The sequence below is a fragment of the Erpetoichthys calabaricus genome, chromosome 10 (genome assembly GCF_900747795.2).
Source record: "Erpetoichthys calabaricus chromosome 10, fErpCal1.3, whole genome shotgun sequence".
Taxonomy (NCBI): Eukaryota; Metazoa; Chordata; class Cladistia; order Polypteriformes; family Polypteridae; genus Erpetoichthys; species Erpetoichthys calabaricus.
This window is the reverse complement of record NC_041403.2, coordinates 39,541,060-39,557,803: the sequence shown is the minus strand read 5'-3', so window position 1 is coordinate 39,557,803 and position 16,744 is coordinate 39,541,060. Positions and strand designations below refer to the sequence as shown.

General features: G+C 39.3%; 1 protein-coding gene across 1 annotated transcript; it reads left to right on the top strand.

The window, feature by feature from the left end:
- Positions 1 to 4,850: 4,850 nt before the first annotated feature.
- LOC127529476 (uncharacterized) lies at positions 4,851 to 6,045 on the top strand (the record flags this gene model as incomplete). The annotated part of the gene is given in 2 exon segments (XM_051933219.1): positions 4,851 to 5,399; positions 5,401 to 6,045. Coding segments are annotated over 2 exon segments (900 nt in total), but the record flags the coding sequence as incomplete, so codon positions are not given.
- Between the last annotated feature and the right edge of the window lie 10,699 nt (positions 6,046 to 16,744).

Genomic DNA, 16,744 nt, shown 5'->3' with positions numbered 1-16,744 from the left:
TTAATCCTGATATTCTGTATATGCATTTAATTATCATTACAGTGATGCCTCGCTATATCGCGCTTCGCCTTTCGCGGCTTCACTCTATCGCGGATTTTATATGTAAGCATATTTAAATATATATCGCGGATTTTTTGCTGGTTCGCGGATTTCTGCGGACAATGGGTCTTTTAATTTCTGGTACATGCTTCCTCAGTTGGTTTGCCCAGTTGATTTCATACAAGGGACGCTATTGGCAGATGACTGAGAAGCTACCCAACTTACTTTCTCTCTCTCTCTCTCTCTCTCTCTCTCTCTCTCTCTCTCTCTCTCTTGCGCTGACTTTCTCTGATCCTGACGTAGGGGGTGTGAGCAGGGGGGCTGTTCGCACACCTAGACGATACGGACGCTCGTCTAAAAATGCTGAAAGATTATCTTCACGTTGGCTACCTTCTGTGCAGCTGCTTAGTATAGCGACATGCTGCACTGTGCTTCGCATACTTAAAAGCACAAAGGGCACGTATTGATTTTTTTATCTGTCTCTCTCTCTCTCTCTCTCACTGCTCCTGATGGAGGGGGTGTGAGCCGCCACCTTCAACAGCTTTGTGCCGCGGTGCTTCGCATACTTAAATGCCAAACAGCCCTATTGATTTGTTTGCTCCTTTGAAGAGGAAGACATGTTTGCATTCTTTTAATTGTGAGACTGAACTGTCATCTCTGTCTTGTCATGGAGCACAGTTTAAACTTTTGAAAAAGAGACAAATGTTTGTTTGCAGTGTTTGAATAACGTTCCTGTCTCTCTACAACCTCCTGTGTTTCTGCGCAAATCTGTGACCCAAGCATGACAATATAAAAATAACCATATAAACATATGGTTTCTACTTCGCGGATTTTCTTATTTCGCGGGTGGATCTGGAACGCAACCCCCGTGATGGAGGAGGGATTACTGTATTATCATTCATGGTGGCTCCGTAATCCGTACTAACCCCTACTTTCTCTTCTGTTCTTTTTCTGGTTTTCTGTGGTGGCGATCTGCGCCACAACCACCTGATCAAAGAACAGTGCAGTCCCTACATTGATGGATTGAAGGCCAGAAGTCCACATGACTGTCATCATCTAATTCTTCCATGTGAACCCTGAACACCATGAGGACTGATTAAGGTCATTTATGTTAGGTAAAATGTCTAGAAGGGGCCTCAGAACCCCTGCAGATTTTATTTTTTTTCTGCAGTCGTCTGGAGTTTTTTTTTGTTCTTCCTGGCCATCAGACCTTATTTTTATTCTATGTTAATTAGTGTTCCCTAATTCTATTTTCTTATTTATTTTGTCTTTTTTCTCTTTCTTCATTGTGTAAAGCACTTTGAGCTACATCATTTGTATGAAAATGTGCTATATAAATAAATTGTTGTTGTTGTTTTTCCCTCTGTAGCAGGTATGCACTCCCTAGTCAACAGTGAGTAAAGTATAGGGCATGCAAGATTCAAAAAACAATAATAAAAGTTGTACAAGTCATAAGAAAAATTGTTGAAGTTGAAAAAATACTTGGACTGTTAAACAAATATGCGTTATGCTGTAAAGAGTCTTTTCTTGTTTATTTACTTCTCTTTATTTTTTCTGTACACTGGTTGTGAATGATTTTCTCACCATATAATGTAATCTATGCTGTGGCTGTCACTCTAATGCTCCAAATTTGCAAACATTGTAATGATTTAACTGTCTGGTGATGGCATTAAATGCAACGCAAGAATTAACAATGAGTGAATGTGCCAATTTCACAATCTTTGTTGGCCCAACCCACATCTCAGATTAATCAAACGTATCCTGGTGACAAACAAAAATCAGAATAAAGAAAAATGCTTAACAGTGCTTACAAGGATCTGACAGAAACAGCTAAAAGGATGAAAATAATCTAATTAAACCGTTGCTGCGTGAAAACAAAAAAGAAAAATATCGTGCCTAGGTTAATACTATAAAGATTTGTCTTCATCAGCATCACTAATTAACAAAGACACATGGCCTGAAGGAAAGTTACAATTCATTGATTTGTGAAAAGAATGAAGCTGTTATTAGGAAGTCTTGAGCTGTCAAAGAACTTTTATCATTGCTATACTTGTTTTCTTTAATGCAGTGTGTTCTCCATCACAAGCTCATATTATGTTATTAATAATCCTAAAAGCAAAATAGTGAACTGTGTTAGGAAAGTTAATGTTAAGTGCCTCGCAGGGGCCAAGATTTCTGGCATAGTGGCCGTATTGGACCGTGTCGCCGACGATGAAGTGTCTACCTTATTGCTGCATGTCGGCACTAATGATATTTATTCACAGCAATCTGAGGTATTAAAGAGGAACTTCATCTCTCTATGCATCAAAGCCAAAAGAAAATGTCAGAATTTAGTTGTATTTGGCCCCTTACCAAGATTACGTAGAGGGGATGTGATTTATAGCAGATTGCATTCCCTTCACTGCTGGCTAGAAACCTGGTGTGCAAACAAAAGCATAGCGTTTGTGAACAATTGGGATGATTTTTGGGAAAGGCCTGGATTTTTCAGAAGAGATGGTCTTCATCCTAACTGGAGGGGATCTTATGTATTATCCCAAAATATGGCAGCAAAACTGCCTGGTTGACTGATTAGAGCACCATCCAGGCCGCAGTCATGTGATCTTAAATCACAGGCTGTTGTTTATCCCACCTGTTACTTTCCTGAAGCTGTTACCCATAATCCTTGTCATGGGGCATCTAGTAAATTTAGTCTTGATACAAACCTTAAATTAATTGATAACCAAAAAATAAAGTGTATAATTAGACCAAGGGATAAAACCGGACCCTCCACCAGGGGCATCTGTAATAGAAATTTATTTCAAATTAAAACAAAAAATATATCAGCAGTTCAGAAAGAACCATGCAGTTTTAAATGCTGCTTATTGAACATTCGCTCTCTTGGCACTAAAGCTGTTTTGGTAAATGATATTATATTAAGTACAAAATCTGATCTGTGTCTACTCACTGAAACCTGGCTTAGTAAATGTGACACTGTCCCCCTAGCTGAGGCGTCACCAGATGGCTACTCGTTCCTTCATAAGTCTAGAGATTTTGGTCGAGGAGGAGGCCTTGGAATAATTCATTGTAACAAAATGCAAATCACTTCTAAAAATTTAGGCAACTTTACATCCTTTGAGGCATTCATTTTAAATATTAAAACAGATTCCAGCACAATTATAGTGCTAGTCTACAGATCACCAGGGCCGTATTCATTGTTCATGACTGAATTTAGCTACCTTCTATCTGATTTGGTTATAAATTATGATCACATAGTACTGATGGGGGATTTTAATGTACACATTGATGTGGAAACTGACACTTTTAGCAAATGTTTTACTTATTTGTTAAATTCAGTAGGATTTTGTCAGATTGTCAAAGGTCCAACTCATAATCATAACCACACATTAGATTTAATTATAACTTACAAAGTTGAAATTCAAAATTTAAATATCACTCCATTAAATGAAGTTATTTCCGATCACTACTTAATTACATTTGATTTAGTCCTGCCCTTGTCAACACACTCCCAGATTAAGACAAAGACAGTGCGACATCTAGATTGTAATTCTGCTTCAAAATTTATAAGTACTTTGAGTAAGTCGAGTGTAACTGCGGAAAACCATTCAGATCAGTTAACATCAAATGTAAACATGGAAAACAATTTAGATCAGCTAACATCACATTATAATGTGACCTTGAGAGATGCTCTGGACACAGTGGCTCCCCTTAAAACAAAAGTGATCAAAGCACATAGAAACTCTCCCTGGTTTAATGAAAACACTCGAGCTCTTAAATTAGAGTGTCAAAAACTGGAGCGCAGATGGAGAACAACAAAGCTACATGTCTTTCAAATTGCATGGACAGAGAGTGTTAATAAATATAAAAAAGCCCTCTTTAAAGCTTGCTCAGAATACTATTCTACATTAATAGATAACAATAATAAAAGTCCTCGGGTACTGTTTAGAACAGTGGCTAAATTAACAAATGAAAATTCAGATCAACAGTGCAAAATACCAACAGATATTAGCAGTACAGACTTTATGAACTTCTTCAATGAGAAAATTAAAAATATAAGATCCCAGATCTTTGCATCACACTACAAACCAAATACTGGCTTAGCAGACCCTGTCTCACATTGCACTCAGCACTTTAGTAATTTTAATCCTGTAACTGAGCAGGAAGTCTTAACTTTAATTTCTAAAATGAAGCCCACTACTTGTTCCCTAGATCCAGTGCCAACAAAACTAGTAAAAAAAGCAATGAATGTTCTTGCAGCGCCTATTCTAAACATTATCAGTAGTTCATTATTGCATGGCACAGTACCTAATGCACTAAAAGTGTCAGTCATTAAACCATTACTGAAAAAGTCAGACCTAGACCCACACATACTAAATAATTATAGGCCTATTTCAAATCTACCGTTTCTCTCTAAAATACTAGAAAAAGTAGTCACCAATCAGCTTCAGTCACACCTTATGCATTACAATTTATTTGAGAAATTCCAGTCTGGTTTTCGCACTGGTCATAGTACAGAAACGCCACTAACGCGGGTTGTAAACGACATTCTGATATCCTCCGATGAAGGAAACTCCACTGTAATTATGTTGTTGGACTTAAGTGCAGCATTTGACACCATCGACCATTCTATTTTACTACACAGGCTAGAAAATGAGGTTGGGCTTACAGGCACCGTGCTCGCTTGGTTTAGTTCTTATTTATCAAATCGATTCCAATATGTACAGAAATGTGCTGACAGTACTCCATCACTATACACAGAAGTTCAATATGGTGTCCCGCAGGGCTCAGTACTGGGACCTTTACTGTTTTCACTTTACATACTTTCACTGGGATCTATCATTAGGAAACACAATGTTAATTTTCACTCGTATGCAGATGACACCCAGTTATACCTTTCATTTAAATCAGATGAAGTTTCTTTGATGTTGTCTTTAATTAGTTGTGTTAGTGAATTAAAGGAGTGGATGAATGAGAACTACTTGTCTTTAAATACAGATAAAACAGAGATGTTAATTGTTGGAGGGAATGACGCTGATCACAACAATATTTTGTCATCTTTTAACTCAGTTAGAATCCCAATTAATTTTACTGAATCAGCCAGCAATCTAGGAGTTATCTTTGACTCTAGCATGTCATTTAAAGCGCATATTACAAAGTTGTCCAAATCATGTTTCTTCCATCTTAAAAATGTTAGGAAATTAAGGCGCTTTCTAAATAAACAAGATTCTGAGAAATTAATTCATGCATTTATCTCTAGTAGGATTGACTACTGCAATGCAGTGTTCACTGGATGTTCAAACTGTTCTTTATACAGCCTCCAGTTAATACAAAATGCGGCTGCAAGAATTATTACAAGAAAAAAGAAAATACGAACACATAACTCCAGTTCTTAAATCTTTACACTGGCTCCCGGTTAAGTTTAGGGCAGATTTCAAAATCCTTCTTTTAAAATATAAAGCATTAAATGGCCAAGGTCCGGCTTACTTGTCTGAACTTATCATGACTTACAAACCAGAGTGCACATTAAGATCTCAAGATGCTGGTCTGCTTATGGTTCCAAGGATTAATAAAATAACAATGGGAGGTCGAGCTTTTAGTTACAGGGCCCCTAAACTGTGGAATGGTCTGCCTGCTACTATAAGAGATGCCCCTTCGGTCTCAGCTTTTAAATCCCGGCTGAAGACTCACTACTTCAGTTTAGCATATCCTGACTAGAGCTGCTGATTAACTGTACATACTGCATCTCTGTTGTTAGTCATTAGCACTAAAACATAAGTAACCTGATAGTTAGAATTGGATACTAACCCTCACCTATTCTGTTTCTCTTCTCGGTACTCAAATGTGGCACTTGGTGCCACGGCCCACCTGCCAAGTTGTTTTGCCTGCCTAAGGTAAAGTCATCCCTGATGGAGGATTGCAGGAATCATGAGAAAGAGGGGTCCTTTCATCGGATTGGCTGGCCCAACACTGTTTCAGCTGTGGAATGGCCAAATGGGTGAGGCAGCTTGATGGATGAGGTCTCCAGGAGTCTAAAATTAGCCAAATCTTATTATGTGATATCATCTACTGTTAAATTCTGCTCCGTACTTCTAAAAAAATTTTTTTTTTATTGAGGATTTGTTCTGTTCTGTGTATTGTATTGTATTGACCCCCTTCTTTTGACACCCACTGCACGCCCAACCTACCTGGAAAGGGGTCTCTCTTTGAACTGCCTTTCCCAAGGTTTCTTCCATTTTTTCCCTACTAGGTTTTTTTTGAGAGTTTTTCATTGTCTTCTTAGAGAGTCAAGGCTGGGGGGCTGTCAAGAGGCAGGGCCTGTTAAAGCCCATTGCAGCACTTCCTGTGTGATTTTGGGCTATACAAAAATAAACTGTATTGTATAGTATTGAAAGGGGATAAGGTATCACATCCGCTACCCTTTCATTTTTCAAGTAGTTTTTGTATCAGCTATACTAAAATCTTAGGTGAAGAAAGAGTAAAGTAAAAAAAATGTAAAAAATACAAGTGTGTGCCCTTCCTTCACATTGTCAACAGCAGTTCCTGTTACTATGTTTATTTCAGTTAATCAGGGGATACCAAACTTTTTAGGTAAGGGTCTTTATATTAGTTGTGCCACTAATATAAACTCAATGCTGCGAAGATGACTTTGATCTTGGTTGGTAACAGAAGTCAAACATTTAGATTTATTAGCTGTCCCCTTATGTTCTTATCTGTATATCAGTGATTCACCATGTTTAAACATGTTATCAGTTTCCCTACATCATGAACCTAACATGTAAGGTACCAACTAACTTCTTAGTTGCTTGTCTTAATGGGCATTTGAAGAAACATCAAGACCAGTTCTACAACTGTTACCTGTAGACTTCTGTCTGTCTCACTATCCATACTTCACTCCACGTGTTTCACCCTGAGTAGCTTGCTGACTTTGCCTGTCTTTATGTTCAAATCTTTTCTTCAACCCAGTTTATCACCAGTAGAAGGCATCACAAAAGTGTCATCTTGTGCTCTTTATTAGCAGTCTGAAAGATACACTGGCTTTAAGCTTTCACTCTCAAGTTACTGTATACTTATCTCTATCAAAACCAAAACAACAAGAATAAAGTGATCAAGAGAATCATATCACCTGGGAGGAAGAATCTTCACGCTGTCCCATCAGCAACAGGAACACGCTGGTGAACATCTCAAGTATCTGGCTCAGTACCTTAATAACAGAGTATGTATTCTCATATTCTCAATCCAGAGAAAAGAAGTAGAGAGACAGAGAAAACTCTGTGAAGATCTCAGTCAGTGTTTGTAACCCCTGTCTCACCTTCTCCTTCCTGCTAGCAGGACATGACAACATTTTACCTTTATCCAGAACACTTTGAAAATATGTACAGGACTAAAACAAATGTCATGGGACGTCATTATGACTAAAAAAAAAAAAAAACTACTCCCATACCCACCTCAGGGTTATTTCTCTGGAACTCAAAGATTCTTCTTCTTTCAGCTGCTCCCATTAGGGGTTGCCACAGTGGATCATCTTGTTCCATATCTTTCTGTCTTCTACATCTTGTTCTGTTACACTCATCACCTGTACGTCCTCTGTCGCCTCAACCATAAAACTTCTCTTAGGCCTTCCTCTTTTCCTCTTGCCTGGCAGCCTGCCTTAACATCCTTCTCCCAATATACCCATCATCTCTCCTCTGCACATGTCCAAACCAATGCAATCTTGCCTCTCTGACTTTGTCTCCCAACTGTCCAACCTGAGCTGACCCTCTAATGTACTCATTTCTAATCCTATCCATCCTCGTCACACCCACTCAAAGATAACTAAGGAAAACAATGTAGAATCCTGCTTTGTGTTCCATCTGTCCCAGCATGTGCTGCATTCTCCTGTTCAGCTTCACATGAGGGAGAGGTGTTTGCTTCAAGAACTATTTACACAGTATTCATGTGAAACTCTTGTTAAATCTTAAGGGAATTAACATAAAGTGTAATACAATAACAAATACTGTAATTTATGAGTTTTTTGTAATCACAAAAAGTTTTGGTCTCCATTAGTAGCAAAATATTTTACTTCCTTATCTTCTACTCAGTTGCCTCACCGCAGGGGTGCTGACTGCACTGTGTGACATCAGAGGGGCTGACACGTAAATGACTGTCTGTATCATTTTTGTACAGTGTTTCAGGCTGAAATCACCTAGGGGGTATGTGGGGGGATCCGGGGGGATCTCCCGAAAAGCTTGACAAAATGATTGAGAGTTAATGGGCTGAAATCACCAAGTGGGACACACTTGATGAAATGGTTGAATCTCTGTGGGCTGAAATAAACAAGAGGGATGCCCCCTTCCCACTCAATGCAATGGCAGGGTCTCTGTGCGCTATTAACAACGAGAATTAAATGGTCAAGTGTCCACATGCTGCTGATCAACTCTTTTTTAAGGAGTGTTCGCTGTTCATTAAGACCTATGTGGTCTTAATCTGGCCTTGCTACTCCACTGGGTGACACCAACCCCAGTGACACAACTGCTTCTAGTAATATGTTTATGGGAGAAGTGTGTATGGATGTGTGTATCCTGTCTAGTAGGATGGGTGGACTTGATGATGTTGACAGAGTTTGCCAAATTAAGGTCTCAAATTTTGTCAATGTTTTGGTCCCATCCTTCTCCACATGAAGGAAGGCATTGTATTTGGTTCTGATTACTTCCAAAGAGGTAAATTCTGATCCACAACTATAAGTGGAGCCAACAGTCATTTAATAGTCTTGTCAGGGAGGGTGGGAAACTCATTCTTTACAGATACATAGCAGTCAAAGAGCAGAAAGGTATTGAATTTGATTTTCAAATCTCCTGTAGTTGACACATCAATTAGTTCCTCTTGGGACTTAATTTATTATTGTTACTTGACCAATGGCTTTTATCCATGGCAGCTTACAATAATTTAGATACAATTGGTTACATTTATTTTGTTTTTCCAATTGGCTCATTGACTTGCTCATGGTCACACAGTATCAGTAGTGGGATGTGAACCCGCAACCTTAGGATTTGAAGTCCAAAGCCATAACCGCTAAGTCACACTGCCAGTTAACTCTTTGCAGTCCTAAAGGGCAAAGGGCTATAATCTAACTGTGAAGTGAATTTTTGAAGTCTGGAAAATAGTCTTAGAAAAATTTCCACATGTGATCATAGTGTAAGACCACAACGGAAAAGATGCTCTGTGACCCCTCACCACTAACAAGCAAAACTTCATGAAGGTACTGCTTTTCCATCATTTTCTGTGTGAAAGCATGTACTTTGTCTTGTGTACTCAGATTCAACACAATAAAATGTTGGAATATGTCTGATAAATATTCAAGCAGCATCAACAAAGCATCCTGTAAGCTGTTAGACAGGAGGAATGTGGCAATCACCTCTCTCAACTTAGGAGCCTGGATGACAATGCCCCTCTTGATAGCCAGCACACATTAGAGTAGAGGATTAAACCCTCAGAAATGGCTCCCATCTCTTTCCATGAACGAACTTTGTTTAAGAAGTCAAGCTTTGATAAAGTTTCCTATGCTAACAACATCCTGCAGGGCATAAAAAAGTTCATCATCAGTCAATTTTTCCACAAGTTTCTTGCAGTGTAACATACAGTATGTGGAAAAGGCATTTGGAGTTTTTTCCATAATAAGAGCTGATCATAGCAGTGGCGCCATCGGTGCATACACCCACGCACTGAGCCTAGTCAGTGCTATTTGATTTAATGTACTCATTTAGCATTGATCAGAAAATGTCTTTTCCTGTTGCCGAGCCCTCGATTGTTTTATAAAAGAGTATTTCCTCATAAAATATTCCACAACTGGTAAATCAGATACAAAAAGAACAGCTGGGCATTTTTTTGTCATAGCAGTGGTGTCATTCAGCTGTAAGGTAAAATTTGGACTGCCTCTAACCCTTTACAGAAATTGACATGACACATGCTCGACCATCTCATTAATACATTGGACAGCAATGTTATCCAACAACAGCTGTGTTTTTCATCACCTTTACAATAATTTTGGCAACTGGTAGAATGAGCTCCCCCCCAAAAGAATTAGGTTTTTCAGACTGTGCAATGTGGTAAGAGGCTGCAAACAATGGGTTCAGTGCCCACTTAGGGATTGTCATATGTTGTCTCATGGATATTCACTGCCTATTGAGCTATACTTTCTTTTGTTGGAAAAATTGCATTGGTCTTCCTATCTCTCTATACTTCTCTATCGTGTTTTTTGGTGGAAGCATCTGAGAAGTTTAAATGGCTTAAAACACTGAAACAGTTGTCATGTATGCGTACTACGGCAGTGTGTCGGAGGTTTTGCCCCTTTAGGTAAACGTGAGGATAACTTTGGTTGAGACACAATTTCCTACCTCTCTTCCTCTTCCAGATCTAGACTGGATGAGGAGACCTCCAAACAGCCATGATGATGCTTTCTGTCCACCATTCAATCCTGGCCCCTTCTGACCATCCCACCATATGGAAGGTGATGTGACCAGGGGTCGTTGTTCATTGACTGGACCACATCTAAATGCCCTTAGAAGCAATTAAAAGATTATTGAAACATTCTCCCACTGCTTTTTTTGTTATTTCTTTCTTACATTTTCCTTCAGTTTAATTAGCATGGCTACTATTAAACAGGGATCTCACTGGGGTTGCCAGCGCTTATTTTTGACCTATTTCCCTCATTCCACATGGTGTTCTCAAGACAGAGAGTGCACATTATGTCCATTTTTCTTCATACATAAAGTGAAGTTGTACTTAATTTACGTAAGGTCATATTTTTCAAAATTTTTCTTGCTGATCTTTGAATGGGACTTGACCCTTCCAAAAATGCATCCATTGCATTTTCCCAAAAACAGTTTAAGGTTTTGTAGTCTATTTTGCATTTTTGTATGATGTTGTATATTATTACTCATTTCACTTTACCATGTGTGCTTTTGTACATAAAGTTTTAAAACAAAATGACTACCATGCTGAGTCTAACACACAAATGTGGCCCACAACATATCAAAATAAACTAATAAGATACAAAATCAAGCTTATACGAGTTTACATAAAATACATTTTTTTTTACTCAATGCTCCTTCAGATCAAGACAGCTGCTACTTTAACTTATTACGTACAGCATTGACATTTACAGGCTGCACATTTACGTGGCCTTTGAAATTAATTTAATTTCTTAAGCATTGTACAGAATAGAACAGGTGTAAATAAATAATAATCTATATATATAAAATTCTTTTTGCATTTGAAACGGAAATTACATATGTCAACATGATATGGAAATTACGTATGAAACGCAAATTACGTATGACCACATGATATGGAAATTACCTATGACCACAGAACATATTATAATACAGGAACTAGCCAGGCGCGTTCTGACAGAGAAGTTTTATTTATTTGTCCACCTGACTGTTGCTGAAACTGCCACATTGTAACTTTTTTTTAGTTGGCAGTACTTGATAGTAGAAGAGATGAGGAAAACAGCTTTGCATCTTTCTACTTTTTAACTGCACCGAGCTGTAAACAATGTGAAGACAAGATCACCTTCAGCAGCGAGGGATTGTGAGAACAAAGTGTACGCTGGGAGGCACGGAATGTCGGGCTGCTCCACCGAGGTGAGAGCTTCGCAGTTTCGGGCAGCGTCCTCTCTTCTCGCACTGTTTGTGACACTTCAAGTCCCCTGTCGGCTCCTGGGAGAGTGGAAATCTTTGCAAATGAGTGTAATCGACGCCATTGAAGCAGGACTCTGTTTGTAAATTGCCCTGCACAACTACTTACTGTCCCTTAAGGTAAGTTCAGGTCACTAACACCCCACAACATTCAAGGTTGCTTTTGTGATTAATTATTTTAACAAGTAAATCACAGGCATGTAGTGCAAGGTTGTCAGGCAAAAATTTGGACAATCACATAGAAAATGTAATTTCTATACCACAGCGGTCGTGTAGCGCCTTTCACAAGGGATCTACTACTTACCTGTTGTGTTATAGTGCCTTTAAAATGTAGTTTACCCGAAACCACTCCAGTAGTGCTCAATATATCTTTACTTCTTAAATGTTAATGTTTTACTGTTTAATAACTTATAGACTGCATTTTATTTTTTTCCCTTGCACTCAGTGAGCGAAGCCACTGGGTAATCAACTAGATAGATAGATAGATAGATAGATAGATAGATAGATAGATAGATAGATAGATAGATAGATAGATAGATAGATAGATAGATACTTTATTAATCCCAGGGGGAAATTCACACTAGTATATTAATATAATACTAGAATCATTTCCACTATGTTCTGTCAGAGGGGGGCCCTCTGCTTAGCTGTGCAGTGTTTAAACTGACCAAGGCAGGCTGTTGATCCTGGCTTGTGTTGTAGCCAGGGATTAAAGTGGACCAGTGCACTTTACTGGTGCTTCGTTTTTTTTGTTTGTTTTTTGCAAACCAGAATGAAATGCTGCATTGTGGTCTCATCTCTGAAATACTGCGTGAATTTCACTACAAAGGGCCCCGTTGTTTAAAGTGTATGTACTGTGTATAAGCAAGATCGAAAATCCAAACGTGACAACCATACCACCCTCCCAGCCTCCTGCATATTTGTTTATATTACAGTGATCCCTCGCTATATCGCGCTTCGCCTTTCGCGGCTTCACTCCATCGCGGATTTTATATGTAAGCATATTTAAATATATATCGCGGATTTTTCGCTGCTTCGCGGGTTTCTGCGGACAATAGGTCTTTTAATTTCTGGTAAATGCTTCCTCAGTTGGTTTGGCCAGTTGATTTCATACAAACGACACTATTGGCAGATGGCTGAGAAGCTATCCAGCTTACTTTCTCTCTCCCTCTCTCTCTCTCTCTCTCTCTTGCGCTGACGTAGGGGGGTGTGAGCAGGGGGGCTGTGTGCAGCTGCTTCCTGAAGGACACGTATTGATTTTTTTTATCTGTCTCTCGCTATCTCTCTCTCTCTGTCTTCCTGCTCCTGACAGAGGGGGTGTGAGCTGCCGCCTTCAACAGCTTTGTACCGGCGGTGCTTCACATACTTAAAAGCCAAAAAGCCGTATTGATTTTTTTTTTGACTGCTTGCTTTGCACTCCTTTGAAAAGGAAGATATGTTTGCATTCTTTTAATTGTGAGACAGAACTGTCATCTCTGTCTTGTCATGGAGCACAGTTTAAACTTTTGAAAAAGAGACAAATGTTTGTTTGCAGTGTTTGAATAACGTTCCTGTCTCTCTACAACCTCCTGTGTTTCTGCGCAAATCTGTGACCCAAGCATGACATTCTAAAAATAACCATATAAACATATGGTTTCTACTTCGCGGATTTTCCTATTTCGCGGGTGGCTCTGGAACGCAACCCCCGCGATGGAGGAGGGATTACTGTATATACTGCATCGTGAGGAGTTAGAAGAAGATGACAGATTAGGCAGTAGTGAGTGTACCCAAGCACGCAACTTGCTAAACAAATCCTCTTTAAACTTTTCAAAGGTTTGTCCTTTCATAGAATAAAGCAGCAATCTCATTTCTCTGCACAGTTCTGTTTCCAGTGGTCAGCAAAAAAGAACAATGTGCCCAGAAATAGTCCATTTGCTACCACATTATCTATACTAATAAAAGGCAAAGCCCTCACTGACTGACTGACTGACTGACTGACTGACTCACTCACTCACTCACTCACTCACTCACTCACTCACTCACTCACTCACTCATCACTAATTCTCCAACTTCCCGTGTAGGTGGAAGGCTGAAATTTGGCAGGCTCATTCCTTACAGCTTACTTACAAAAGTTAGGCAGGTTTCATTTCGAAATTCTACGCATAACGGTCATAACTGGAACCTACTTTCGTATACTGTATACGGCCATAGCGAGCAGCTCGGTCGCTGTGTGAAGCGGTTGCGTCTTGCGTCTTGCATCATCACGCCTCCCTGCGGCTGCTGCGGAAATCACCACGCCTCCCACGTAATTGACTGCCTGCCCATATAAAGCCGTTCTTCGCTGCGGTGTATAAATTCCTTTCCTTGCTTCGCCAAGGAGGCATTCTTTTCAAAGCTTATCCACAGTTTTATGAACGAACGAGATATAAGGCCATTCTTTTTCCTTGCTTCGCCAAGGAAGCTAAGGCGCTCCGCAGTTTTTTTGTGAAGCGGTCATTACACATCTTCTTGGCTGTGTTATAAACGAACACCATATACAGTAAGGCACATTTCATCCACGGGTTCTCCGCTGTTTCATTGTTCATTTGTTAAGATTGTTATAGTTATTGTGTAGATATTTTACACTTAGTTTACTGTTCACGTACCCATTTCCTTTATTTAATCCGCGGCTTCTCTGCTGTTGTTTTCTTCGTTTATATATTTGAATCCCTTTCTTTGCCTGACTGCCTGCCCATATAAGGCGCTCCGCAGTTTATAAGGCACATGTCATCCACGGGTTCTCCGCTGTTTTATTATTCATTTCTTAAGATTGTTATAGTTATTGTGTAGATATTTTACACTTAGTTTACTGTTCACGTACCCATTTCCTTTATTTAATCCACGGCTTCTCTGCTGTTGATCAAGTATCCATTCCCTTTATTCTTCCAACTCTACCCCTATTAAAATGTCTATCGAGGTGATCACCATCATTCAAAGAACTATCACTTACCGAGTGGTGTTTATGCCCGGAGATGGCGCCTGCCTTTTCCATTCTCTGTGTTACATATTGCACGGACATATCAGGCTCACTTTTGATATCCGCAGGGACATTGTGTCTTATGTATTAAATGACTGGGACAGGTTCAAAGTGTGGACTGATGATGGTACAGGAGATAAGTATACTACACAGGAGCACTATAAGACTGAAATGCTTAAGCCCTTCACCTATGGTTCTGCATGTGAGTTGATGGCTGCCGCTGAATTGTTTGGTTGTCGCTTTCAAGTGTACCGAAATGGCCAAATATTTTACACCTTTGGAGAACCGTCAATGCCTCTTAAACATCTTAGATTCACAGGTGACCATTTGAGTAGTGGACACTTTGATGTTTATGAATGTTTAAACTCTCAAATGCTGGATACGAAGTTATTGATGAAACCCATTTCAATTCAAACGCCTCCAATTTCCAGTAAGGCTCTGCTTTGCAACGACAATTAATAAGTCTCAGGGACAGACCCTACAAAAGGTTGGCATTGATTTGAGGCAAGATTGCTTTTCACATGGCCAACTATACGTTGCATGCTAAAGAGTAAGCTCAGCGCACAGCTTGGTCATATTACAACTGGAGGGCCGAACTGACAACATGGTATACAAAGAGATCCTTAACAAATAATTATTGGTATATTTTCCCTCAGTTTAAAAAGGTTTACTTTTCTTCTTAATAAAAATTTTAAAGCAGTACTTCGCCGGTGCGAAGCGCGGGTATTTTGCTAGTTATCATTAAAAAGGGGGGATGGGAAATTTTATTCAAATCCGTCAATGCATTTTTGAGATTTAGGGGTATTTATTTTATCTTTTGTGGTGACAGTTACCCTAAAATATTGATATATCAAAATATTCTTTCTTAGAAGATACAGTACCTACTGGCCTCGATGTACAATCCTGCTAAATTTCAGCTCTCTAACTAAATGGGAAGTAGTGATTTTGTTGATGAATAAGTGAGTGAATGAATGAGTCAGTCAACTTTGCATTATATATCTTAATATTTAGGGGGCGCTACTGAGCCTCAAACCCCAGACCCAATAATGCCCAACACAGTCATGTGTTCAAATAATGGATTTTTCACCAAGCACCTAGTACAATGAAGCACAGCCAAAATACAAAACAATGAGACTCTCTCCTCTTCTTTCTCCTCCAGTTGAGTGTCACCTGCTGCCTCTTGACTCTTACTGCTAGAGGTAAGGCAGCAGGTTCTTTTTACGATGGACCTGGAAAGACTTCTGGTGACCCAGCATAATTTGTGGGGAGCATCGTTTGGGAAAACGGCAGTCTTCCCCTGACAGCGCCTCCTTGCAGCACCCATGGACCCCGACAAGGCTGCACGCCCAGACTCTACATCCCAAGAACCCATTGTGGGTGTCAAAGCTGGGACGCCTCCAGCAGACTAATGCCACCTAATGTATGGGGAATGGAACTGCTCCTGGCCTTCAGCTTTTGCTTGTCCACCCATTGGCACCTTCCATCTCGTCAAGAGGTAATGCCGTCGTACAGCCAGGATGCCCGTCTACCCTCCATGGCACTCACAATACATACAGATATTCCTGTATTGCTATAGTAATGATTCATTAGTTAATTTTAAGATTTCCAATTGAATAGAATCTTTTTAGGCAAAGTGTTCAGAATTAAACATGATATAAAACTAATACTGAAATAGTAAATCCCGTCTCTCTACAACTGAAGAAATTTGACTGCAAGTTAAAAACATTTCTTACTTTCAATTATTCAATCTCATGTCACAGATATTTAAGAATATAGCATGGCTTTGAAGAGATGGGGAGTATTACATGTTATTGTGCTGCTTCTTCCTTTTCTTAAAGTTTTTGTATTTATTTATTTGCTTATGTATGGATTGTTGATTTTTCATTTTGTTTTTGATATTTGCTCCATCATTCATTAATAATATGAAAAACGTATATGTTAATTGTGCTCCCATTGGTATAAATTGGTATAAAAGTCAATTACAGTATTGCTGGTGGTGCTTTGGTTGAATGTGGCAGTAAGACATGGTCATCCTTCT